Source organism: Haematobia irritans, chromosome 1, assembly GCF_050003625.1.
Source record: "Haematobia irritans isolate KBUSLIRL chromosome 1, ASM5000362v1, whole genome shotgun sequence".
NCBI classification, from domain to species: Eukaryota; Metazoa; Arthropoda; class Insecta; order Diptera; family Muscidae; genus Haematobia; species Haematobia irritans.
The window spans coordinates 94760822-94786781 of NC_134397.1; the positions used below are offsets into that span (position 1 = coordinate 94760822).

The following is a 25960-nucleotide window of genomic DNA, read 5'->3' on the forward strand; positions in this document are numbered from 1 at the left end:
TCGTACTGTACATGTCTCAAAATATACAGTTTCTAATAAGAACGTTACTTTACGTCTTATTACAGTTATTCAATTTCCATAAACACTACTTTAAAATTATCGATCGATATAAATTAGCAGCTACACATTAGACGCACCGCCATCTTTTAACCAGACTCAAGCAGAGAAATGAAAATGTTCAATGCAGAATAGACTAAGCTTTTTGGAACTGTTTGCTTAATAGAACTGCTATGCCATGTTAATGCCATTCTAAAATTCTTACATTTATTTACCATCTTACTACTGGGTTAAAAACATAGTAAGACTTTGTTCATAATTTACAATTTTTACTCGATTCATGTTCCCGTCTTCAATTGACGCTAAAGTTTCCCCGAATCTTCAGTTTCTCCAAGTCCAAAATATAAAAAATAGGGTTGAATTTACAACCATTTTGCTAGGGGTAAATCAAGTTTGGAGTTTGTAAGTTTTATATGTTTGTTTCTTGAATTGGTTCTTTACACGCTCACATCGCTTCTGTAACATATACTCCCAAACATATTTTGCTTCAAGCATATACATTTTTGGGTATTGCCCAAACATTTATATGTTTGATCTCTTCCAATATATAATATGTTTGAAAGCATATTAGTCTAAACAATATATGTTTGGATACTCTAAGTTCCAAACATTTTGTATTTTGCATCCAAATTCAATAATGTTGTCTTCCAAAAAACAATATGTTATTATGTGAACATATAATATGTTTGGAAGCATTTTGCACCCAAAAATATTATATGCTTAAAAAATTCTCCCAAACAATATAGTGCTCAAAATTTTATTTATTTATTTATTTACATATTTACAATCATAATGAATTATGAAAATAAACAGGTAATATAGGTGCTAACAACATAGGTTTTCGACCTGAATGCTCAAAATTTTGTTTCTGCCCAATTGTATATTCCCCCACATCTTTCTCACTTCCACGACATTTTTTAGTTCTTAGCACCTTTTTCTGTAATACAAACATTGTAGAAGAAATTATTCAATTGTATGATTTTTTTTTATTTTGATTTTACCTTTTGCCGGACGGGGATTCGAACAGCGGACCACACAGTTTGTAAGGATCAAAGAAGTAGCTGATCAATTGCCCAAGGAAAAATAAAATGTTAATTTTGTAATAACAAGCAACAACCACCAACTTAATTCAATATCGCTCCCTGTTAAATAGCGCTCCAAGCTACTAAACACATATATGTTTATAGGCTATTTCTAAATTAATATATGTTTGCATCCAAGCATATTATATTTACAAACATTTTATGTCCCAAACATAATATGTTCTAACATATTAACATATATGTCCCAAACATGTTATGCTAGTTTATGAACATTATATGCTTGCACTCAAAAATATTGTGTTTAAAAATTTGTGTTCCAAACATATAATGTTTATAGCCAAACATATGAAAAACAGCCTTTTTCATCCGTGTACCTGATGCCACTAATTCAGAACCAAATTGGCATGCTTCCTAGAATGTTGCAAAGTTTCACGTAAATAGGAATAAAACTTTGGCCATTATGGTCATATGTGTCTAAATCGGGTGAAAGATATATATGGGAACTATATATAAATCTGAACCAAATTTGGCATGCATAGTAAGAATGTTAATTCTACTCTCTATGCAAGATTTCACGTAAAACTTTGGCACCCTGTGTAAACAAACAACAATATGTCATCTATAGCGAATATCAGAAGCCAAACAAAGAAAATGCCTGTGGTTACGAAGCCAAAAATAACAAAGGAAACAAAATATTTACATCCCAGCGAAAACTAGGTAACCACATCTCATTACAATTTGCATTACCAGGAGTAAAGCTGTCATTACACATTGCATTACATTGCGGTGGTTTATAATGACTAACTTGTAATGACAATAATAAATAATGCATTTACTGCATCATTAAAAAGTTTAAAATGTTAAGGATTATTCTTCACGAATATTTCATAATAATTGTGTTTTAATTTAATGACATTAACATATAATGTTTTAAATAAATGCTTTATTATACCTCATTCCCATTGACATTAACTAGATTTCAACTGTCATTTGCCTTATAAAAAAGGGAGTTAAAATCCACCTTTAGTCGATTTCGAACGTAATGTGGTCTATTAGGTTTACTATAACGTCCCAGCAAAAAAAATTGGAAGTTCTTCCAAAGGCATAACTTTAAAAGCACTTCCAGAAGGTGCACTCCCAATGATGTTCTTTATTTCAACTTCCTGGGTAGTTCTTTCAATTCAATTTTTTATAACTTGGTATTTTCATAATTTTAATGGGTAATTTCAACTTTTTTTGTTTAAAATAGGTTAAAAACAGAGAGATTCATAAAATGGTACAAATCATTTAAATTTTGTCCAAAAAAAAATGCTAAATCCAATCTGAAAAAATTGTGAATTTTTGAAAATATTTGAGGCCAAACGTTTCCGACAAGCGTTAGAATCCATTAAAAATTATAAAAAACTATAAAAATTATTTATTTGACAAAATATAACAGAATTTTTTAATTTACATCCAAAACATTGAATTCGGATCACATCTAAAGAAGTGATGCAAATTCAGTGCAACGGCTGTTGAAATGAAGAACTTCCGTCCTATGACAAGCCCATGTTAAATTCATCGCTTCTGCGTCAATTTTGCACCACTTCCGGATCCAAAAAGAACATTTTCATTACTTTTTTTGGCGACGCTTTTTTTGCTGGGGTATAACACGAATCAAACTCCCTTAAACAACTCACTTTTATTTCTATTTTAAGTGTGAAATTAATTTGCGTGTAATCTTATTTAGATGACTTGTTACATTTTTGTTTATTTTTGCAATATTCGTTTCTATTCAAGTAGTGTTCATATTACAGCATTACTCGCCATATTTTGATCCATTGTAATCGGCTAGAGAAGTCAATATTTTCGAGATTTGCAATCTTTGGTATATCTACGAATAAGTGATTACATATAAGGTGATTATATGCTTTAAAAGCACTACTTATTTCTTGGCCGAAGGTATGCCTGGGGAGAAGTACTTTCCTCCTAGGACATGCGTGTGTAAATGCAATCCGGAGCGATGTCAATTAATAAGTGGTTATTAATTTTTAAATAGGCTTACCAACAAGCTTACCGGGTAATGAGAGTTTTTGGGATCTGTAAATATTGGGAGATAATGTAGAAAAAATTGGTGCCTAAGCTAGGGTTAATACAAAAGGATCACAAAAATGAACATTTGATTTCAGCAGATATGAAGAAAAATGTGGATACAAGATTTACTCAGATAATATATTATATATTCTATATCTCTTTTTAGGTCGTTCTCATTTTTTAAGATTTAATTGGATCTAATTTTATATAAAATGGAATATATAAATTGAATGCATTTTCATAATAATCGTTTGAACTAGCCAAGTTTCTCACTGACAATAATTGAGTCACTATTCATTTTATTCATTATTATCTCATTTTTTTTTAAATGTGCGTCAGGTTTTTTGTTTTAGGATTTTAGTTATAATCATCACATTTAGCTTTTATTTATTTTGAATTTCATAATTTTTATAAACAATTACATATATATTATGTGTTTTTTTACTTAGTGTTTTAAAATATGTATGAATTAGTTTTAACCGACTCCAGCAGTTTTCATCAGCCTCGACTCCGGGTAATATAACTAACGGCCATTTTCATGTAGCTTCGTTAGGCTATATTATCGTCAGATATCGGGGCTATATGCCCCGATATTGGATCTCCTATATCTAAGAAACCATTTGAGAGGAATTGACCATTTCATTAACCATTTTCATTATGATTACAGTGAATATTATCTAAAGTGTATATCACCTATAATATCGTTATTTTCATTGGATATCTGGAGATAATATTGCTCAAAAACAGTACATGAGACTTTTGAATTTCTAATTTTGATTTTTTGAAAATAACTGACGGTGTTTGGCAGTTTTTCCACCACAAAGTTGCTTCTTTTTAAGAAAAACTATTTTTTTGAATGTGTTCCACAAGTTAAATTCGTTCCACATATTTGAATTTTGCTTAGCCGAGACATAAACCGCGAATTTAACTCGAGAATTTATCTTCACACCCTTTGTCGGTTTTGTATAAAATGTTTAATACAACACCCGGTTGTCGGCTTTTTATTTTCAATGTAAGTGAAATAGGAAAGCATCTCGAATGTATTTTCTGTACACTTCCAGAGATATGTCAATGAAATATAAGCAAATCGTGCATATACAATTAGAAGCGTATATTTTGTTAACAAAATCTATGATATTTCTTACGTTATTATTATACGACTTACGGCCATTTTCATGTAGCTCCGTTAGGCTTTAACTGCCAGTTAACAGAAAGTAAATTGCAAATATCGTCTCTCCGGTTAATTTTAACTGAAAAATTTTCGTCAGTTAAGTTCCTAATTGGCCTATGGAACATAAAGGCAAGATGACAGCTTCGTCTATAATACGGTTTAAAAGTTGGTTAGTTAACTGAACACTAACGGAGCTTTATGAAAATGGGGGTGAATCTCATTTAATACCACTAATTTGTAGTTCTATTGTGGGGGGTACCGTAAATGGATCGATATAAATTATTGTATTTATTTATGTGTGCATAAAAGATCTTAATTTCACATTTGATGCCAATTGAACTCTATATTTTAAATTTGAGGCAATGTCGGTCCTACATTTAATAAATAAAATAATGATATAAATACCCATCACAATATGAGCACCTACCAATAATCTTCAGTATATGTATTTATAGACAAGTAAAGAAAGTTCAAAGTCGGACGGGGCTAATTGTATTATACCCTTCAACACATTGTGGACCAAAATTATTGATGCCATCTCAAATCCTTAAAAAATTTTATTTATAATTTTTGAGGCAATTTCGCAAAAATGCATTCATGATTCATCAGTCGATATATATGTATTGGAGGTATAGGAAATTTGAGTCATTTTTACAAGTTTTCGAGCAGTGAACATGAGTAAGAAAAAAAAATTTTGAGAAAATTTGCTATACAAATAAAATTTTGAGAAAATTCGTTATAGAAATAAAATTTTGACAAACATTTCTATAGAAATAAAATGTTGACAAAATTTTCTATAGAAATAAAATTTTGACAAAATTTTCTATAGAAATAAAATTTTGATAAAATTTTCTATAGAAATAAAAACAAAATTTTGATAAAATTTTCTATAGAAATAAAAACAAAATTTTGAAAAAAAAATTATATAGTAAATAAAATTGTGCAAAATTTTCTATAGAAATAAAATTTTGATAAAATTTTCTATAAAAATAAAATTTTTCCAAAATTTTCTACAGAAATACATTTTTGAAAAAAATTGTCTGCCAATATTCGACATATGTTTATAGTTATATAGTCTTAAAATAAAATTAAAACGAGTAAGTAAAGTAGAAAGTCGGGCGGGCCGACATACCCTAAACCACTCCTACTGAATTAGTAAAGATAAGCATTTGTGGGGTAACATTGGTATTGGTTTGAGCGATAAACCCCATTTCCATATTTAAGAAAATTAAGGGGTACATTTTTTGGGAGTTTTGGCGCAATCTGAGCAGAAATGTCTGATATTAGTTAGTATAAAACTAATATTGGGTCCATTATTAAAAAAAGAGGAAATCGCTCAATTAATGTGCGTAATAAATCAAAATTCGGTAAAATCGGGCAATATTATTACGTAAGAGTTACATGTAAGTCTAAATACGATCGGATTATACATAAAAATTTTAAACTTGAGTAGCATTGGTTAATAAATAAGAATATTATGGCCAAATTTGGGAAAATCGAGCGATGTATATATATGGGAGCTATATCTAAATCTGAACCAATTTGTATAACATTTTGCACGTATGATTGACACCACAGTGCAAAATTTTAGTACGATCAGTTAATAAATGAGGCCTCTATGGTCAAAAATAAGGTTATTAGGTGCAATTCTTTAAAATCGGGCGATACATATATATGGGAGCTATATCTAAATCTGAACTGATTTTGAAATTATGCACACTCAGTACTATAGCAGACTGCATTTTGTGTAAGGCGTAAGCGAATTTTAGGGGCATATAGTTTTAGATTACTGGCGGATCTGGAAAACGTTAACTTAAGCAGTCTGTTAATGTTTTTGGAACTATCTGGTTGGTTTAACAAAAGAAAATAATATAGAAGGTTCAGTGGTTAAAACTAGAAGTGCACATATGTAATAGGTACTTTTAGTTAAATGTGGTATCACAATGGACTGAATAGTCTAAGTGAGTCTGAAACTTAATCGGGCTTTAACTTAACCTAACATAATCTAGCAGACTGGATCAAGCCAACTGTGAGTAAGATCGGTTAATAAATAAGGGCTTTATGGCCAAATTTGGCTAAATCGGGCGATACATATATAAGGGAGCTATATCTAAATTGGATCCGATTTCTTCCAAATTCAATAGCGTTCGTCCTTGTACCCAAAAAACACCCTGTACCAAATTTAATCAAAATCGATTAATAATTGCAACCGGAATCCTGTGAACAACAAATACATTGACAGACGGACGGACACCAAGCGCTAGATCGACTCAGGAGGTGATTCTGAGTCGATCGGGGTCTAAAATCAATATTTCTGGTAGGCAAAGTTTTTGGCAGATCAAAGTTATTATACACTGACCACTATGTAGTTTAGGGTATAAAAAATAAAATCGATTGTTCGAAATATTTCAAATAAATTGTTTTGGTGGTGGACATTAAAATGGATAGATTCGACCAATCTGCTAATCTAACATTCTAGGAAACATAAAATGACCTCCTTAATTGGAAGTTGCTTTTCATTTACAGTCATACCTTACATTGATCGAATGAATAACGCAATGGAAACTAATTTGCGTAAAAACTTGTTTAGTTACAAAAATGTGAAGTGTTTTAAAAAATTTAGTTTAGCCGGAGTCAGAGTCGAGCAAATTTTTACGACTCCGACTCCAGCAAAATCTTCAGACTCCGACTCCACAGCCCTAGTTTTAACATTTCACGAAAATACCTAATTTGTATTATCTATCAACATATAGTCATAGGTTAGGTCTAATTATTAGCCGTGTGTATATTCACATATTCATTCGTAACTACATATGAACACATTTTTTTACATTTATATCTTGTATTTGGTTTGGCTATTGTCTGGTTAAAAAAGGACATGTTATATAAATGATAAATGAATTTTAAATTAGTATTACAAAATAACAAAAGTAAATTTAATGCAAATTTAATGTTGTCTATAAAAGATGTCAATTTACAAAATGAAATAATGTACACTCAAGTCGAGAAACTATTTTCAAGCGATTTAGGACAATTATATGTGCGTGTAATAGGAAGTCAAATCAACGATTGAGAACATACATTTTATTAATATTTCTATCGCTTTATAGCTTACAATGTACATCGATCGTTACACTTACGCTCATATGTTCAACGTTGGATTCCCTCTTTGGGCTACGTCTGCTTTCCCATTTGAGCACCATAAAGGGTTTTGCCAAAAACATCACATGGATTGAAAATTTTTGAAAGAGAAAAACAAATAATCATAAAATATCAGAAATTGCAAATATCTTACTCAATAAGTTTGACGGATGAATAACGCTATGCTAAGCAATATACATACTTTTCACCTCTTTTTTGAACATTTAGAAAATTCCACTCTACCAGAAATCTATGTTCTATGGAATGCTCTTGGAGATTCCAACACATGGATTTCATGTTTGTGTTATAGTATTTGCAGGATATACCGAGCAAAAACTCTCATTACCCGATAATTTTGTGGGTAGTTCTACGCAAAAAGGAATAACCACTTATTAATTGCAATCGCTCTGCATAATATTTACATACGCATGTCCAGGAGGAAAGTCCTTCACCAGTAGAGTGATCAAAAAACCGTGAATGTCGGGTTTTCTCGGTTCTAGAAAACCGAACCATTTTTTAAAACCGGTGGGCGGTGTTTTAAAAATTAAATAAACGGCATAACCGGTCCAACCGGGTTGTCCCAAACGTAGCAAGAACGCTTAATGAAGGAAAAAATGTTGAATAATTTTTTTTGTTTTAATGTAAAATTTAAATTCATTGGCAGCAATTGCGATAACAATACCGTAGATAAACATTAAAATATTAACCCCCATTTTCATAAAGCTCCGTTAGTGTTCCGTTAACTAACCAACTTTTAAACCGTATTATGAACGAAGCTGTCATCTTGCATATATATCCCATATGCTAGTTAGGAACTTAACTGACGAAAATTTTTCAGTTAAAGTTAACTGGAGAGAAGATATTTGCAATTTACTTTCTGTTAACTGGCAGTTAAAGCCTAACGGAGCTACATGAAAATGGCCGTAAGTCGTATAATAATAACGTAAGAAATATCATAGATTTTGTTAACAAAATATACGCTTCTAATTGTATATGCACGATTTGCTTATATTTCATTGACATATCTCTGGAAGTGTACAGAAAATACATTCGAGATGCTTTCCTATTTCACTTACATTGAAAATAAAAAGCCGACAACCGGGTGTTGTATTAAACATTTTATACAAAACCGACAAAGGGTGTGAAGATAAATTCTCGAGTTAAATTCGCGGTTGATGTCTTGGCTAAGCAAAATTCAAATATGTGGAACGAATTTAACTTGTGGAACACATTCAAAAAAATAGTTTTTCTTAAAAAGAAGCAACTTTGTGGTGGAAAAACTGCCAAACACCGTCAGTTATTTTCAAAAAATCAAAATTAGAAATTCAAAAGTCTCATGTACTGTTTTTAGGCAATATTATCTCCAGATATCCAATGAAAATGTAGGACACTGAACTACCAAATACTTGACAATAAAAAATATTTTTTATCGAGTTAGCTACGAATATTTTTTGTGATAAAAAAAGGGAATTTGTAATTGATTCGATGTCTATCAACTAAAAAATATATAATTGACTCCTAAAAAAATACTTTTTTAAATAAACAATCAATTTTGGACAATTATAATTGGTGACCCCGACGTTTGAATATGGCGCCAACAACAAGATCCGCAGACGCGCCCACCGAGGGTGCAGTAGGTCAAACAGCGAATTCCTCAACTACAAATGCAATAAAATTACCAAAATTCTGGAAGTCGAACGCTACGCTATGGTTTGTGCTAGCAGAGGCTCAGTTTATCCAACATGGAATCGAAACTGAATCCGCAAAATCATTTATTGTAATTGCCGAAAAGGATCAAGGTAGGCAATTTGAGTCAACGCTCTTCCGTGAACTCACGAAGCTATTGGGTTGTGAACGAATCCGAACCACTCACTATCATCCCTGTTCTAATGGAATGGTTGAGCGATTCCATAGAACCCTTAAATCGGCAATCATGTGCCATAACACTCAAAAATGGATGGACGTTCTACCGACCGTTCTGCTGGGAATTCGAACAAGTCTAAAGAGTGATGTAGAATCAACGCCATCGGAAATGGTCTACGGACTCTCAATTAAAGTACCTGGAGAATTTTTACAACCGAGTAGGCAAGAGATACCAACAAATGAATTTGTTTTGCAACTGAAAACGGACATGGAAAATCTTCAACCAAAAAATACTAAATATAACTCTAAAGAAACGGTTTTTGTTCACAAGGACCTTCAGAATTCGAAATTCGTCTTCGTGAGAAAAGATGGGGTACGGAAATCATTGCAACCACCGTACGAGGGCCCCTTTCAAGTTTTAAACAGAACTCCGAAGCACATGACAATCAAATTCAATCTTACAACCAAAACGGTTTCATTAGATCGAGTTAAACCTGCATACGTGTCCGTAGACGATAACACAGACTAAAGGTATGAGGCTTCCTCTAGAGGGGGAGTACTGTAGGACACTGAACTACCAAATACTTGACAATAAAAAATATTTTTTATCGAGTTAGCTACGAATATTTTTTGTGATAAAAAAAAGGAATTTGTAATTGATTCGATGTATATTCTATCAACTAAAAAATATATAATTGACTCCTAAAAAAATACTTTTTTAAATAAACAATCAATTTTGGACAATTATAAAAATAACGATATTATAGGTGATATACACTTTAGATAATATTCACTGTAATCATAATGAAAATGGTTAATGAAATGGTCAATTCCTCTCAAATGGTTTCTTAGATATAGGAGATCCAATATCGGGGCATATAGCCCCGATATCTGACGATAATATAGCTCAAAAACTGTACATAGACTTTTTATTTTGATTTTTTGCCGTTACCAATATCTATTACTGGCATTTTGTCTGATCAATTCCTCTAGAACGGTTTCGTAGATATAGGCGATCAAATATCGGGGCTATATAGCCTATATCCGGAATACCCTACATGAAATTTTTGATTTTTTAATTTTGTTTTTTGGCCCAGGCCAATATCTATCACTGGCATTTTGTTTGGTCAATTCCTCTAGAATGGTTTCCCATATATGGGCGATCCAATATCAGAGCTACACAGTCTCACATAAGTTTACATACCCTTGAGGTTTTTACCTTATAACTAAACATGTTTCTTGTTGTTGTTTATAATCCAGAATAAAAACATCTTCTTGAAAATGGACAAATACTTTGTTCTTCAAATTAATTTACAAAATCTAAAGCATATATATGCATATTTTATTATATTTTAATAATTAAAGAAAATACAATTTCTTAAACCGTATGTAAACTTGTGTAAGACTGTGTATATGTTGCCGATATCTGATGGCACTATATCTCAAATACTGTGCAAGAGATTTTTTAAGTTATTTAAGAATCTTATTTTGGTACCCCTTAGATGTTTTTATTTTTTTTATTTTACTATCTTATGTCCATTACTTCACGATTTATTTACATTTTTATACGACTTTACATTTATTAGCGGTTATCTCTTAGGGATAAATTTTTCGACGATATACCGAACGGGAATTTAAATCGCTATTTTATCTTCACACCCTTAAACCGACAATCGGTTCAAAACGAAAAACCGGTCCACCGGTTTTGATCACTCTATTCACTACAGGCATACATTCAGCCGGGAAATAAGTAGTATATTTAAAGCATATAATCGCACCTAGTATGTAATCAGTTATTCGTATATGTACCAAAGTTAGAGAAGTAACCACATATTGTCTCAGCTATCCAAATATCGAAAATAAATACTTCTGTCAACGATTCGAACAGGTTGGCTGATAAGTCCCCGGTCTGACACATAGATGGCGTCGCTAGTATTAAATGCATATTATTTTTATATAGTGCCAACCTTCAAATGATTCGTGTCAAAATTTGACGTCTGTAAGTCAATTAGTTTGTGAGATAGAGCGTCTTTTGTGAAGCAACTTTTATTATTGTGAAAAAAAAATGGAAAAAAGGAATTTCGTGTTTTGATAAAATACTGTTTTCTGAAGGGAAAAAATACGGTGGAAGCAAAAACTTGGCTTGATAACGAGTTTCCGGACTCTGCCCCAGGGAAATCAACAATAATTGATTGGTATGCAAAATTGAAGCGTGGTGAAATGAGCACGGAGGAGGGTGAACGCAGTGGACGCCCGAAAGAGGTGGTTGCCGACGAAAACATCAAAAAAATCCACAAAATGATTTTGAATGACCGCAAAATGAAGTAGATCGAGATAGCAGAGGCCTTAAAGATATCAAAGGAACGTGTTGGTCATATCATTCATCAATATTTGGATATGCGGAAGCTCTGTGCAAAATGGGTACCGCGCGAGCTCACATTTGACCAAAAACAACAACGTGTTGATGATTCTGAGCGGTGTTAACTCGTAATGCACCTGAGTTTTTCCTTCGATATGTGACAATGGATGAAACAGGCTCCATCACTACACTCCTGAGTCCAATCTACAGTCGGCTGAATGGACAGCGACCGGTGAACCGTCTCCGAAGCGTGGAAAGACTCAAAAGTCCGCTGGCAAAGTAATGTCCTCTGTTTTTTGGGATACGCATGGAATAATTTTTATCGATTATTTTGAGAAGGGAAAAACCATCAACAGTGACTATTATATGGCGTTATTGGAGCGTTTGAAGGTCGAAATCGCAGCAAAACGGCCCTATATGAAGAAGAAAAAAAGTGTTGTTCCACCAAGACAACGCACCGTGCCACAAGTCATTGAGAACGATGGCAAAAATTCATGAAATGGGCTTCGAATTGCTTCCCCACCCACCGTACCCAGCAAAAACTCCTATTACCAGGTATGAGTACAAGTATGCCTGCGCCAAATTGGTAACAACTTCCTCGTACATATATCAGTAATAATACTTTTACACGGCATGACATTGGAGGAAAGTACTTCCGTGCAAGCATACCAGCAGTCGAAAAATAAGTACCTCTTCGCAAGCATACCAGTTCTCCAAAAATAATATCTTTACCATAAAGATACCCAAAAAGTGCGAACTCACCCCTGTTGTTTTGTAATCCAACACACTATACCACGCTCCACGACATGGATCTATTCAATGATGTTATTTTTTAATATAAATTATGTACTATACAACTTTAGAAAACAAAGGTATATTTTATTGGCAATTTTTTTCTGAAATGTAATTTGGCATTACTTATCGCTACTATTAACGGTGCCCACTGTAGAACCGAACCCGGACCTCAAGATATGATTTTGATTACCGGTATTAATAGAAAGAATCACTTTTTGCCGACACAGGTAAGTTATTATTTTTAAATCCCAGGTAATACTACAAGTAGTAACTTTTTGATTACCGGTATTACTGAAAGAATAACTAGTGCTTACACAGTTTTGGCTGGGTATGCTCCAGATCTGCCCCCCAGCGACTTTTTCTTGTTCTCAGACCTCAAAAGGATGCTCGCAGGGAAAAAATTTGGCTGCAATGAAGAGGTGATCGCCGAAACTGAGGCCTATTTTGAGGCAAAACCGAAGGAGTACTACCAAAATGGTATCAAAAAATTGGAATAAATAATAAAAACGAATTTTGAAAATAAAAAATGTGTTTTGCTTTGTTAGACCGGGGACTTATCAGCCAACCTGTTAATGGATCAAACTATGACGAGCAACTACAGCATTGTAATACTGCACTCGTAAGATGAACACTAATTCAATAGGAATTTGTAAAGTAAATTAATATTTTAAAATTATATATTATTGTGTTCACATTAAAGGTCTGCACAAGTATGCTTGAAAGCGATTTCAAATGGCTTGGTTTTTTATAGAACATGCAGAACATCAGCGCTTCGCTAAACAAACCGAACAAATACCTCGTTCGACGCAAAGATTATAGATTTGTGGAAGATAGGAAATTGGCTTGCGTCATACCAAATGTTGCATTTACCAGATTAGTTTAATACATGTTTGTAATCTTTTAGTTGTTTTTCGTTTTTATTTTTTAAATGAAAAATTTAATTTTCTTAATGAAACAATGTTAAATTTTAGACAACAAAAAAAAAACATTTCCCCTTTAAGGAAATTTATTTCGTGCTCTTAATTTCTTTTTATTTGCATTTTAATGCTATGTCAATACCTGTCGTATACGCGTTTGGTTCGAGTATTAAACTAATGTGGTAAATGGTGTGATGTGATCAGTAGCCAATCTCCTATCTTCCTCTTCTATAATCTTTGGTTCGACGGCAGCATGGCTTTAAAACACAAACACAAAAAAGGCATTCGAACCCAAACCACCAAGCATAGCAAATATCAATTCCATGTTGTATAGAATTTGTTGCTACTTGGGTTATAAATGTTTTGCGTGGGTTATGCATGTTCTACAGCAAAGATTATAGAAGAGGAAGATAGGAGATTGGCTACTGAGCACATCACACCATTTACCACATTAGTTTAATACTCGAACCAAACGCGTATACGACAGGTATTGACATAGCATTAAAATGCAAATAAAAACAAATTAAGAGCACGAAATAAATTTCCATAAAATGTATTTTTTTTTGTTGTTGCCTAAAATTTAACATTGTTTCATTAAGAAAATTAAATGTTTCATTTAAAAAATAAAAACGAAAAACAACTAAAAGATTACAAACATGTATTAAACTAATCTGGTAAATGCAACATTTGGTATGGCGCAAGCCAATTTCCTATCTTCCTCAAATCTATAATCTTTGTTCTACAGAACCTCAAGCAGCACAGCACAGTGGTGTGATTTAATTTTGTGAAAGAAATATAGAAGCCTAAAGCACCAATTACTTCAATAATTTTTGTACAATATAGAAGCTTGGTTTAGCTTTGCGTATTGTTTTTTTTTTTTTTTTTTTTTTTTTATTATTTCATATTGTTTTTTGTTTATTTCTAGAGTCGAACTTTTGGGATTGAAAATGAAAATAAATTATATTGACTTTCAATTTTAACGTAAAAGATTTTTTATTTATTTTATTTATTTATTATAATTAAAAATTACAATAAATAAAATTAAAATCAATTATAGCTCTCGGTTTACGTTTATTAGTTATTTCATTTAAAGTAAGGGAAAATAAATTACAATTTCATGGTTTCATTTAATAGAACTATCAGTTGTTAAAAAAGATAAATGTTTTGTCTTTTTTGATTTGAAATAATGGACGTAGGAAAAGTGATTACATTATATATAAACGGGCGGTACTAAGCTTATGTTTCACAAGAGAAAACAAAAAAAGTGCAAAAATAATATAAGCTTACGAAATTATTTGCAAAATCTAAAATAGCTTGAAAGAAAATGGCATCACAAAATGAATGGTAAACTTAGTACCGCCTTTAATGCAAAAAAAAACTTATGTTCGGGGAATCCATGGCTTACAAACTTTCCTTGCACACACACATACTTCAATAACTACGCACCAACTGCCCCACCATTTAATTTTTTGCTTTCAGCTCTGTTCAGAAGATGTTGCAAGCATAACAAAATGTTGCAAGAACTTTAGAACATGCGCACAGGTTCTACAATGCTCGCAACCTTAATGCTTGGTTTCGAATAGAACCTTCAAAACATAGTTCGTTTGCAACCAAGTATGCGTAGGTCAAAGATTACACTAGCCAACAGTCGTTTTGTGAATTGGTTCTAGCATAATTTTTCTCATTGATTTTGACCTACTAAACACGAAAATGAGTTTTAAAAAATTTTCTGTCGATTGGTTTTCGAGATTTTTGAACTTTTTTTTAATTTTTGTTGGTACACTTACAATTTTGAGCATATCTTTCGTCTTCTGTGACCTATTTGATCCTACTACTACTCAAATTAAAGAAAAATGAGCCGTCTACAACTCAAATCGGGTAAGTAGTTTGGATGTTGGCGACTTAAAAAGGTTAAAAAACGGCGTTTTTTAGTAAAAATTTGGCAGAAAAAAACTATATAAAAATTCATATAAAATATAAAACACGATGCTAACAACAAATAGCGGACCTATAATTTTTTGGTAAAAGACCAAAAAGACCAAAAAAAAAATGAGTAGAAACAAAGATATAACTGTATATTTTATGCTTATTTTCTTTGTAAAAATTTCAGCTATACGTAAAAAAACCAAAATTGCTGTTATAACAGCAAAGAAAATAAGCCCTTACTTAACAAAATCTAACAACAAATAGCGGACTTAAAATTTTTTTGGTAAAAGACCGAAAAGACCAAATCAACGCATCAACGCTGTTTTCCACCTGACGTAAAATGTACAGTTATATCTTTGTTTCTACTCATTTTTTTGGCGTTGATTTGGTCTTTTCGGTCCTTTACCAAAAAAAATCTGAGAATGAGTTGTAGACGGCTCAATTTTCTTTAATTTGAGTAGTAGTAGGATCAAATAGGTCAAAGAAGACGAAAGATATGCTCAAAATTGTAAGTGTACCTCCAAAAATTAAAAAAAAGTTCAAAAATTTGGATCTCGAAAACCAATCGACAGAAAATTTTTTAAAACTCATTTTCGTGTTTAGTAGGTCAAAATCAATGGGAAAAAGTATGCTAGAAACAAATAACAGAGAAAATTTTGTTATTTGTGACCTAGTGTTATAGAAGAGGCTACTGAGTAGAGGTGTGCACGTGAGTAATATTTTACTCACGCTCACGCACACTCACGACGGAAAAATCTTACTCACGCTCGATATTGTTTGGTAGGACTCACGTTCACGCACACTCACGAAAAGAAAATTTGTACTCACGCACACTCACGCACGAAAATGTCGTGACTCACGAAGAATACCCTGACTCACGAAAAATGTCGTGACTCACGAACAATTTTTTGAGTACTTTACCTTAGCAACGTGTCTGAAAACATGAGCATTATTCAAATCGAGAGCTTTATTACACTCTTAACATCCCAGGTGTCACTAAAATTGTAAATGAATTTAACTCTTAAGCGTGTTATGTTGGTGAGCGGGATTATTTTCGTGAGTGTAAATCTTTACTCACGCACACTCACGAAGATAATATTTTCGTGACTCACACTCACGCGCGATATATTGGTTTGTTAATCACGCTCACGCCCACTCACACCGTTGCCATGAGCGTGACTCACGACAATTTCGTGTCACGTGCACACCTCTACTACTGAGCACATCAAATCATTTACCACATTAATTTAATACTCGAACCAAACGCGTATATGACAAGTATTGACATAGCATTAAAATGCAAATAAAAAGAAATTAAGAGCACGAAATAAATTTCCATAAAGGGGAAAATGTATTTTTTTGTTGTTGCCTAAAATTTAACATTGTTTCATTAAGAAAATTAAATTTTTCATTTAAAAAGTAAAAACTAAAAACAACTAAAAGATTACAAGCATGTATTAAACTAATCTGGTAAATGCAACATTTGGTATGACGCAAGCCAATCTCCCATCTTCCTCAAATCTATAATCTTTGGCGTAGGTTATGATCTGATATTTGTTTTATTTGATGTTTGAAAGTTTTGCTTATAGCTGTGTTTTGAAAGTCCTATTCATGTTTCAGAACATTTTGAAATTTGAAAAGTCAAATATGCTTGTGCAGTACTTTAGTTCATATATATTGCTTACATAGATAGTTTCATCGATTAGTTTTTGAATCATAGAATTGAATCAATGATGTTATCTTTTCACCAATGTGAGGTTAGGTTAAGTATAGTGGCAGCCTGATATTTCAGGCTCACTTAGACTATTCAATTTTCTTTATGCTCTATCCGAATACTCTAAAAATGTTTTAACGACTTTAAATTTAAAAATTTAGACTCGAATTCAAGTACAAATTATGCTGCAAAATTTAAAATGAAGTGTTGGAAGACATCACCTATTTTATTTTGGCTTTATAGCCAAGACACAAAAAATCAACAAATTTAATTGATTTTGAAGAATTTTTCAGAACAATTAAAGCCAAGTTGACCATATCCAACAAAATTTTCTTTCATGTAATGATATCCATTTTTAATTCGGATGACTAATCGTAATGACAAAACGACTTCACTGAAAAATGTATCCACTGGCATTCTTGTTTTAAGAAAAAGAAATCTTTGGCCTCACAACAAGTTTTTTCAGTGGAAAAAAAATAAAAGATACAATGCATAGAGCCGAACTTTGGTCCATTAATTGAATAATATAAATTTGGATGTGCATATACGTCATAATTGCAAAAAATGATGGGGGAAATCAGAAAGAAATTGAATGAATTCATATAAAACATATTAATTAATATTATGATGAATAGAAAACCAGTGTTAGATTCGTAAATTACTTTATAATATGCCTATTAGAGCATTTATCTAATGGACCGCTGGGGGCGCAGCGTCATTCGAAGTTAAACAAGATTTGTATCATTGAATTTGTTAAAACAACTTAAATGTGTAATTTCAACAAAACATCAAAAATACTACGAAAGAACATACGAAACATTCCGAAATATTAATTTTTAACCAAACAAAGAAAGAAGCAGAAGTTATAGACAAGGCAATAATTTGTTGTACGTTTTCAACTTTTTTCGTTTACTACCTTTATTTGCAACGGCTAAATTCCTGGCTAAAATATCGGAACTTTTATCCACTTTTGTCTTCACATATTTTATTACAATTTTTATTGAATTGTATAGTTTTTTATTGAAGTGAGAAAAAACTCACTACATGAAAAATATGTTACTTACAAATAATGATTATTTAAACATATACTTCAACACTTCCCCTTGTTTAAATGATTAATATTGAGAATATTTATGAAGTGGTTCAAACGAATTTTTGGTAACGGTTTGGTCATCATGTCTGCAATTTGATTTTCAGTTGAGATTTTAGATAGCAATATATCGTCTTCAATTACTTTTTCCCTATCGAAGAAATGCTTTAAGGAGATATGTTTTGTTCTGGATTTTGAGACAATCGGATAGCAGCTGTATTATCAATGTGTAAAACTGGGTCACTGTTGTAATTATTTAATCGTCCTGTACTCATACATCCTCCATAATCTGCATCGCTATAGCATTCATATTTCTTTATTCCATTAATTTTGTAAGTTATTCCATAATCGAGTGTACCAACAATATAACGAAAAACTCGTTTAATTCTTTGAATGTCTTCAATTATATGGGATTCAATAGACCTTGAGAGGAAACCTACTCAAAAAGACAGATCCGGCCTAGTTCCCAACATTAAACACATTATAGCACCAATTGCTTGTCGATATGGAAAATTATTTTCAGATTTTCGACTTTCTGCATTGGATGTTACATTTTCCATTGGTGTTGATACTGCTCTACACTCCGAGAAATTAAATTTCTCTAAAATTTTCTTGGCAAATGATTTTTGGCTTATTTTTACAAATTCATTCGACTTTTCAATTTCTAAACCAAGAAAATAATTGGCGTCTTTGTGCGTAATTTTTGCAACTCATCTAGAAAGATTTTCAAATCGTTCAGATGCAGCAACTAAACCGTCATCTACATTCCTTGTTTCTCTCTAATGCTATCGGCAGAACTTATCTTAAATTGCAATTTTGTTTAAAAATTTCGCATTCTGGTATTCCAACACCTTGGTGCTTGCTTAAGTCCATACAAACTCCTTTTTAGAGAACACATTCTTTTTGTCCCATAATCAAATCCTTTAGGCTGCTACATGTAAATAGTTTCATCAAGGCCTTTTTTCTGATCATATCCTTTGATAACAAGCCTTGTCTTGTACTTATACACACTGCCATCCGCAGTTGTTTTTACTTTGTAGACCCATTTTGATGGAAGTACTTTTGCACCCCTCGGAAGTTCGGTAAGCACCCACGTTTTGTTTTCATTTAATGAATTCATTTCCTTTTCCATGGCAGCTAACCACTCTGATCTTTGCTCTCATCTTGTAGCTTCAGAATACGAATTTGGGGTTTCTATACTCTTCTATTTCTTAATTGCCTGAAATTGCAAATTTCTCCATCAGATTCTTGTATGTTGTTTCCTCCTGATAAAGCATCTTCGAATCCTTCAAAATAACTGTCAGAATTTGCATTTGTTTCTGAAATATTTAACTGATTGTTGTCTTACATTCTGTTCTTTTATATTTGGCAAATCTTCTGCTAGTTGATCATCTTGTAGACCCATATTTTGACCAATCTGCTCGTTTATATCATTTTGAATTTCGTCATCTCGAATGATATCATTTACACGTTCGATTGTTGACAAATCAAAGGTGTGAGAACTCTTTTTAGCATTTTGACTTAATTTAAATGGAGATTTTTCAACGATATGATTGTTATTTGCTTTCTCCACAAATTTTACATCTCTCGAAACATGGACGGCTCTTTTCTCTGGAATATAAATACGATATCGTTCGTCTCCATCATATCCTACCAAGTATCCCTTTTCAGCTTTTTTGTCCATTTTCTTCCTTTTTTGACTTGGAATGTGCATTGAATTCTTGGTTTCTTGCCGTACCATTTCCAAATTTACTTAAATGAGCTTCTAAAGACTTTTCTGTTCTGTTTAGTATATAAATTGCTGACTTTACAAATTCGCTCCATAAAGATTCCGAAAATTGAATTTCTTTATTTGCATACTTAAATGTTCTTGCCATTTCTACTGTTGTTCTATTCTCTCTTTCAGCGCACCCATTTTGTTGCGGAGTATATGGAGCAGTCAACTTATGATCGACTCCGTGCTGAGCAAGAACACCGTTATGACTTGGTGTCCTTGACATTTGACATGCACCAGCATTTCTTTTATTGAATCTTCGGCTTCAGATTTTTGTCTCAAAAAATATCTATATCGATATTTTGTATAGTGGTCTTTAAATACTAAAAAATTCCGGTATCCCTTAAATGAAAGGGGGAAAGGACCGCATAGGTCTGTTGATACTACTTCTCCAGGTTCACTCTCATCACGTCTTCCAAAAGGTTTCCTAGAAGCATTCCCAAAAATACATGGCTCACAATTTTCAGCCGAATACTTCACTGAAATTCCCATTTCCTTTTGAAGTTTTATTTTTTTAACATGGCGATAATCTTGATGACCCCAGCGTTCATGGTATAACTGTAGCAATGATTTCTCCTCAAGTAAGGAAATATTCTGTGTATGTGACAATGGTAACTTGTACAATGTCCCATTGACTTCTCGTTGGCCCTGTACTACAAGTTCTCCATTCGTTCAGCGTTACAACTCTTTCCTTTTTATCGACTTTTGCTACTAGTTCTATCATTCTTTTGCCAATTGCTCTTAAGCATTCTTTTCCTGCAGAACGTATGGAGTTAGGTTGATCCATTTCTTCATATTCCACCAAATATTTCAACATTCTCGGTCTTCTTGAAATTCCGTTCATATAAACCAAGCTGTATTATAAGTTCCTCTAACGACTTATCCTCATCTCTAGTTAACATCATCCAAATTGATTTAAACATTTCAAAGGATGGCGATAGCACATGCAGAATTATTACCTTTTAATTCTAAACCAGCATTAATTTCTGTCCACAAACTTTTAAGTTTCGAAATGTGTGTGGAAACGTCCAAATCCTCTACCCATAAAAACGAAAAAAGTTCTGTGCACATCTTAAAAAGTTGGTCCTTGGATGTTGCTTCAAATTGTTAGTTTAATCCTTCCCAAACATCAGCAGCCGATTCTTTGTGCATAATCTTGACATATATTGTGCTTGTAATTAGCGTTTTGGCAAGACTGTTGGTTTTCCTGTAAAATGCGTACCTAGTGTTGTAATCTCTTACATGGGCATCCGAGGCTCCTTCTCTTAAAGGTTCTGGCTTTTTGATTTTTCTTGAAACCACATCCAGAGCACCTCCTTAAAAGTCTAAAAGTTCCTAGACTTTTCTTTTCCAGATTGCCCAATCAGATTCTCCAGTTAACGGCTTGATGGTTTTGCTAAACACGTTACGTTAAGTATCGTTTCCTTTTTTCCAAACTCAGTACATGAAACATATGTATAGTAGAGGTGTGCACGCTCACGCACACTCACGACGGAGAAATCTTATTCACGCACACTCACGCACGTATTTGTTGGTAGGACTCACGCTCACGAAAAGAAAATTTGTACTCACGCACGAAAATCTTTTAAATGTCGTGACTCACGAAAAATATCGTGACTCACGAAAAATGTCGTGACTCACGAGAAACATCGTGACTCACGAATAATTTTATGAGTAATTTACCTATAGAACCTGACTGAAAATATGAGTATGATTAAAATCGAGAGCGTTATAAAACTTTTAACACTTAAGGTCATTCTCTTAAAACACCATTACTAATATATTAAAAAAAGACAACCCCAATTATCGTAACATTGTACATTGTTTTCGACTTTTTTTAAGAAAATGCTAAATTATGTTGATAATCTATTCCATTTTATTAATTCATTATCGGTCAACTGCATTAATTTTTGAAATAAATCATCACAAATTACCAAGAAGTATTTACTATTGTCATTACAACTTTTTTTACCAATCCCACGGCGGTGGGTTCTGTGTACCGGATAGAGGTGTGCACGTGAATAATATTTTGCTCACGCACACTCACGACGGAAAAATCTTACGCACACTCACGCACGATATTGTTTGGTAGGACTCACGCACACTCACGAAAAGAAAATTTGTACTCACGCACGAAAATGTCGTGACTCACGAAAAATACCCTGACTCACGAAAAATATCGTGACTCACGAAAAATGTCGTGACTCACGAACAATTTTTTGAGTAATTTACCTTAGCGACGTGTCTGAAAATATGAGCATTATTAAAATCGAGAGCGTTATTACACTCTTAACATCCCAGGTGTCACTAAAATTGTAAATACATTTAACTCTTAAGCGTTTTATGTTGGTGAGCGGGATTATTTTCGTGAGCGTAAATCTTTACTCACGCACACTCACGAAGATAATATTTTCGTGACTCACGCTCACGCACGACATTTTGGTTTGTTAATCACGCTCACTTACACTCACGCCGTTGTCATGAGCGTGACTCACGACTCACGCGTGAGTCACGACAATTTCGTGTCACGTGCACACCTCTAGTACCGGATTGACCCGATGGATCCCATCTCTTGGCCAGCGGCTACCACATCAGTGTACGTGTTGTTTCGTCCATCTTTTTGTGTTGGAGAAGGTGCATCCCGGGGAGCCTTCTCCGTTTGCTGTTGGTCCGAGCCGGGATAGAGGAGAACCCCGGACCATGATATTGTTCAGTCTGCCGAAACCTGATCTACCACCGTTCGGTTTCGGTCAGGTGTTACCGGTGCTTGGATCGCTGCGGGAGTATAGTCATACTGACTACGTGGAAGGATGCTGTGCCAGCGTTAGCAGCACAGCAGATATTGTTCAGTCTGCCGAAACCTGATCCACCACCGTTCGGTTTCGGTCTGATGTAACCGGTTCATGGAGTGGGAGCATTACCGGAACTGCTCCGGCTTAACATCGCTGCGGGAGTATAGTCATACTGACTACGTGGCAGGATAGCAGCAGTGGGTCGTCTGAATATGCGACCCCCCCCCGACATCTCCCGTACAACAATATTCTCCGCCGCAGCATCTTACAATCAATATTGTTGTTCCAGTTCCGGATAGTGCATCGTTTTTGCAATTTAATTGCAACGGGCTCCGAGGTAAGATTAGCGAAATCGTGGACTTTATGAATCGGAAAAGGATAAGGGTCGCGGCGATCCAGGAGACTAAGCTGAATTCCACCTGCACCCTACGCCATTATGATGGATACAATGTGCCTGGCTTTCATAATACACCGTTCCATGCTGTAAAGACCTATCCCGCTTTTGCCAGACACTAGTGACCCGTATATAGAATGTATGGGGGTAGCAGTCACGTCTGGGGCTGCCGAGATAGAGCTAAACAATGTGTATTACCGCCGGTTGGTAGCTGTGCTCCAGGTTATAGCCCAAACATTGAGTGGCTGTTGTGCGGGCATAACCGATTGGTTTTAAGAGACTTTAATGCCCACCATGAACTTTGGCATTCACTCCTAGGTAATGACCAGAGAGGCATAGCTTTGGCAGAGCAGATAGATGACTCCACATATTGCACGGTGAACGAAGAGGCCCCCACGAGAATTATGGGTGACTGCAGCAGTTCGCCAGATTTATCATTAGCGTCGCCTGGTCTGATAAATGACGTTTCCTCGCAACCCGTCATTTCAGTGGGATCGGACCAACTCTCCATAATTCTCACCATTAACCGACCCTCCGATTTCATAACCTTTGAACGCCGGACGTTTATCATTCAGAAGAAAGCCAACTGGGAAGGCTTCAGAGAATACACCGATCACCGCTTCAGTGAGCTCCCATCCCCCTCACATGTTCATGTTGCCCAGAGGGCGTTCCGGGGCATCATCAACGCAGCAGTCGCTCGCTTCATACCCACTAGTCGAATTGCCCAAGTGAGGCCCAACTTCCCAGCCGAAGCGGCGGGACTCGCAGACGAGCGTGATGAACCGTCGTGCTAACCCTGCTGATCCTAGAATCAGAGAACTAAATCTAGAGATTAGTAAGATAGTCGACGAGCGCAAGCGGAACACCTGGTTAGAGCACCTGAAGCAATGTATCTTAGGCACAGGAACTGGTAAATTGTGGTCAACAGTGAGAGCCCTCTCGAACCCTGCTACAAGGGATGATGGGATTTCAGTCACCTTCGGCGACGTGGCTGATACGAAGAGATGCGCCAAATACTTCAACCGACAGTTTGTCGAGCATCCCGAGAGTGATAGAGGGTAAAGGAGAGCCACTCGTCGCATACGAGCCGACGACACACCACAATTTACCGCAGCCGAAGTTACAAATGTCATCAACAGCGGAAACCATCCAAGGCGCTGGGCCCCGAGGGACTTAATCAGCCCAAACCGTGTCATAGGACGGTCCTGGTGGCGCTTGACCTATCGAAAGCGTTCGATACGGTCAACCATGCCACATTATTCGAGGACATCGAGAATACGTCCCTACCGGCAGGAATGAAGAGTTGGGTTCAGAATTATATGTGTGGACGCCAGTCGTACGTGGAATTCAGGGACAAGAAGTCTAAACCCAGTAGAGTTAAACAGGGAGTTCCCCATGGCGGGGTGATATCTCCGGCACTGTTTAACCTCTACCTGTCCTCGATTCCACCCCCTCCTGACGGCGTCGAGATTGTGTCATATGCGGACGATTGCACAATCATGGCATCCGGGCCAATTGTTGATGACATTTGCGATCTTACCAGTTATTTCACTGCAAGAAATTTGAGGATATCTCCCTCCAAATCCTCAGCCACACTATTCACTACATGGACGGCGGAAGTACGCAGGCAGTTGAATGTCAGAGTCGATGGCGAAACAATTCCGACAACAAATTACCCCAAGATTCTCGGGGTCACATTCGACAGCCTTTTTAAGTCGTCCGCCCATGACACTGCAATTTGTGATAAGCTCCGCGGTAGAAACAAGGTCCTCAAGTCGCTTGCCGGCAGCACTTGAGGTGCGGACAAAGAAACCTTGTTAACTACATATAATGCAATTGGCCGTTCAGTGGTAAACTATGCAGCGCCAGTGTGGACACCTCAAACGAGCGATACGCAGTTGAATAACATACCGACCTGTCAGAACGCTGCCCTTAGAAGCGCAACACGATGTCAGTGCACCCCTGGATCACCTTTATGCGGAGACCAAGATCATCCCAGTGCGTCGACACAATCACTTGGAGTCTAAGTGAGCTTAAAAATAACGAGCTGCCACTACAACATAACCATATTTATGTTTAGATATGGGGCCGTTCACTTTATCATGGGTTTGTCATTGACATGTTTGTAAAGATTTAGATTCAGTATGTGATAAAGAGAGTTAAATTTCATCCAAATTCTTCTATCTGTAGCTATGCATAATTGGAATGTTGGAAGATGATGAAGAGGAATGGGCAATTCTTAGACGGCTGAAAGGGACATGTATCCTAATCCTAGAAATTGGCGTGGACTATCAGTACAAAGTCAAAAATCAAAGTAATCGGACATCTTTGTTCACAACAAAAATAAATGAGCTAACACAATTAGACCAATTAATGAGAGTCATAGTAAGTACATTCTGACCTTCATCACCAAACACTGAATTTCAATTTGCAGTTTGATTACATAAATCACTAATCAAAAGTTTTTACAAGATGTCTCAGAAATAATAAGTTATTATGATTTGCTCGAACATCTCTTTTCACTGCATACTTTAAAGCAGCTAACTTTATTGGTACGACACAAAAATGGTATGTATCTTCTATCCCCTATTCCCTGGTGGAATTCGCTACGAAAACTCCTGGGTTTTCTGAATCTACCTTCGGGAGTCATCAAAAAATCGCCGACAAATTAATAATCGCTTTAATGAATTCGGGACATAAAAAGGCAAATTAAGTTATTAATAAAGATATAGGGTTATATATAATGTTATTAAAGCGCTAAATAAAAAACGTTAACTTGGAGGAGGAATGATTTTTAATTGCTTCAATTAAAAATAAAATTGATTTTTTCACAAAACTCAATTATAGAGGC

At 34.6% G+C, this 25960-nt stretch overlaps 2 protein-coding genes across 4 annotated transcripts in view; one reads left to right on the forward strand and one right to left on the reverse strand.

The window, feature by feature from the left end:
- Positions 1 to 25960, reverse strand: part of LOC142221443 (mitochondrial protein C2orf69 homolog) — a 71217-nt gene that overhangs the window by 25138 nt on the left and 20119 nt on the right. The window contains exon 2 of one of the 3 annotated variants that reach the window (XM_075291171.1): positions 7485 to 7524. The exons of 1 other annotated variant lie outside the window; for it this stretch is intronic. In XM_075291171.1, the coding sequence (XP_075147286.1) occupies positions 7485 to 7490 (6 nt within the window). In that variant the 5' untranslated portion in view covers positions 7491 to 7524. Of the gene's footprint in view, positions 1 to 7484; positions 7528 to 25960 lie in introns of all 3 variants that reach the window. One more of the 3 variants, XM_075291172.1, reaches the window with a different exon arrangement.
- On the forward strand, positions 9074 to 9877 carry LOC142228630 (uncharacterized). The gene has a single exon (XM_075299128.1). The coding sequence runs from the start codon at positions 9074 to 9076 to the stop codon at positions 9875 to 9877; it is 804 nt and encodes a 267-aa protein (XP_075155243.1).

Coding starts and splice junctions, on each gene's coding strand:
- LOC142228630 (XM_075299128.1), top strand. CDS start 9,074: ATGGCGCCAACAACAAGATCCGCAGACGCGCCCACCGAGGGTGCAGTA.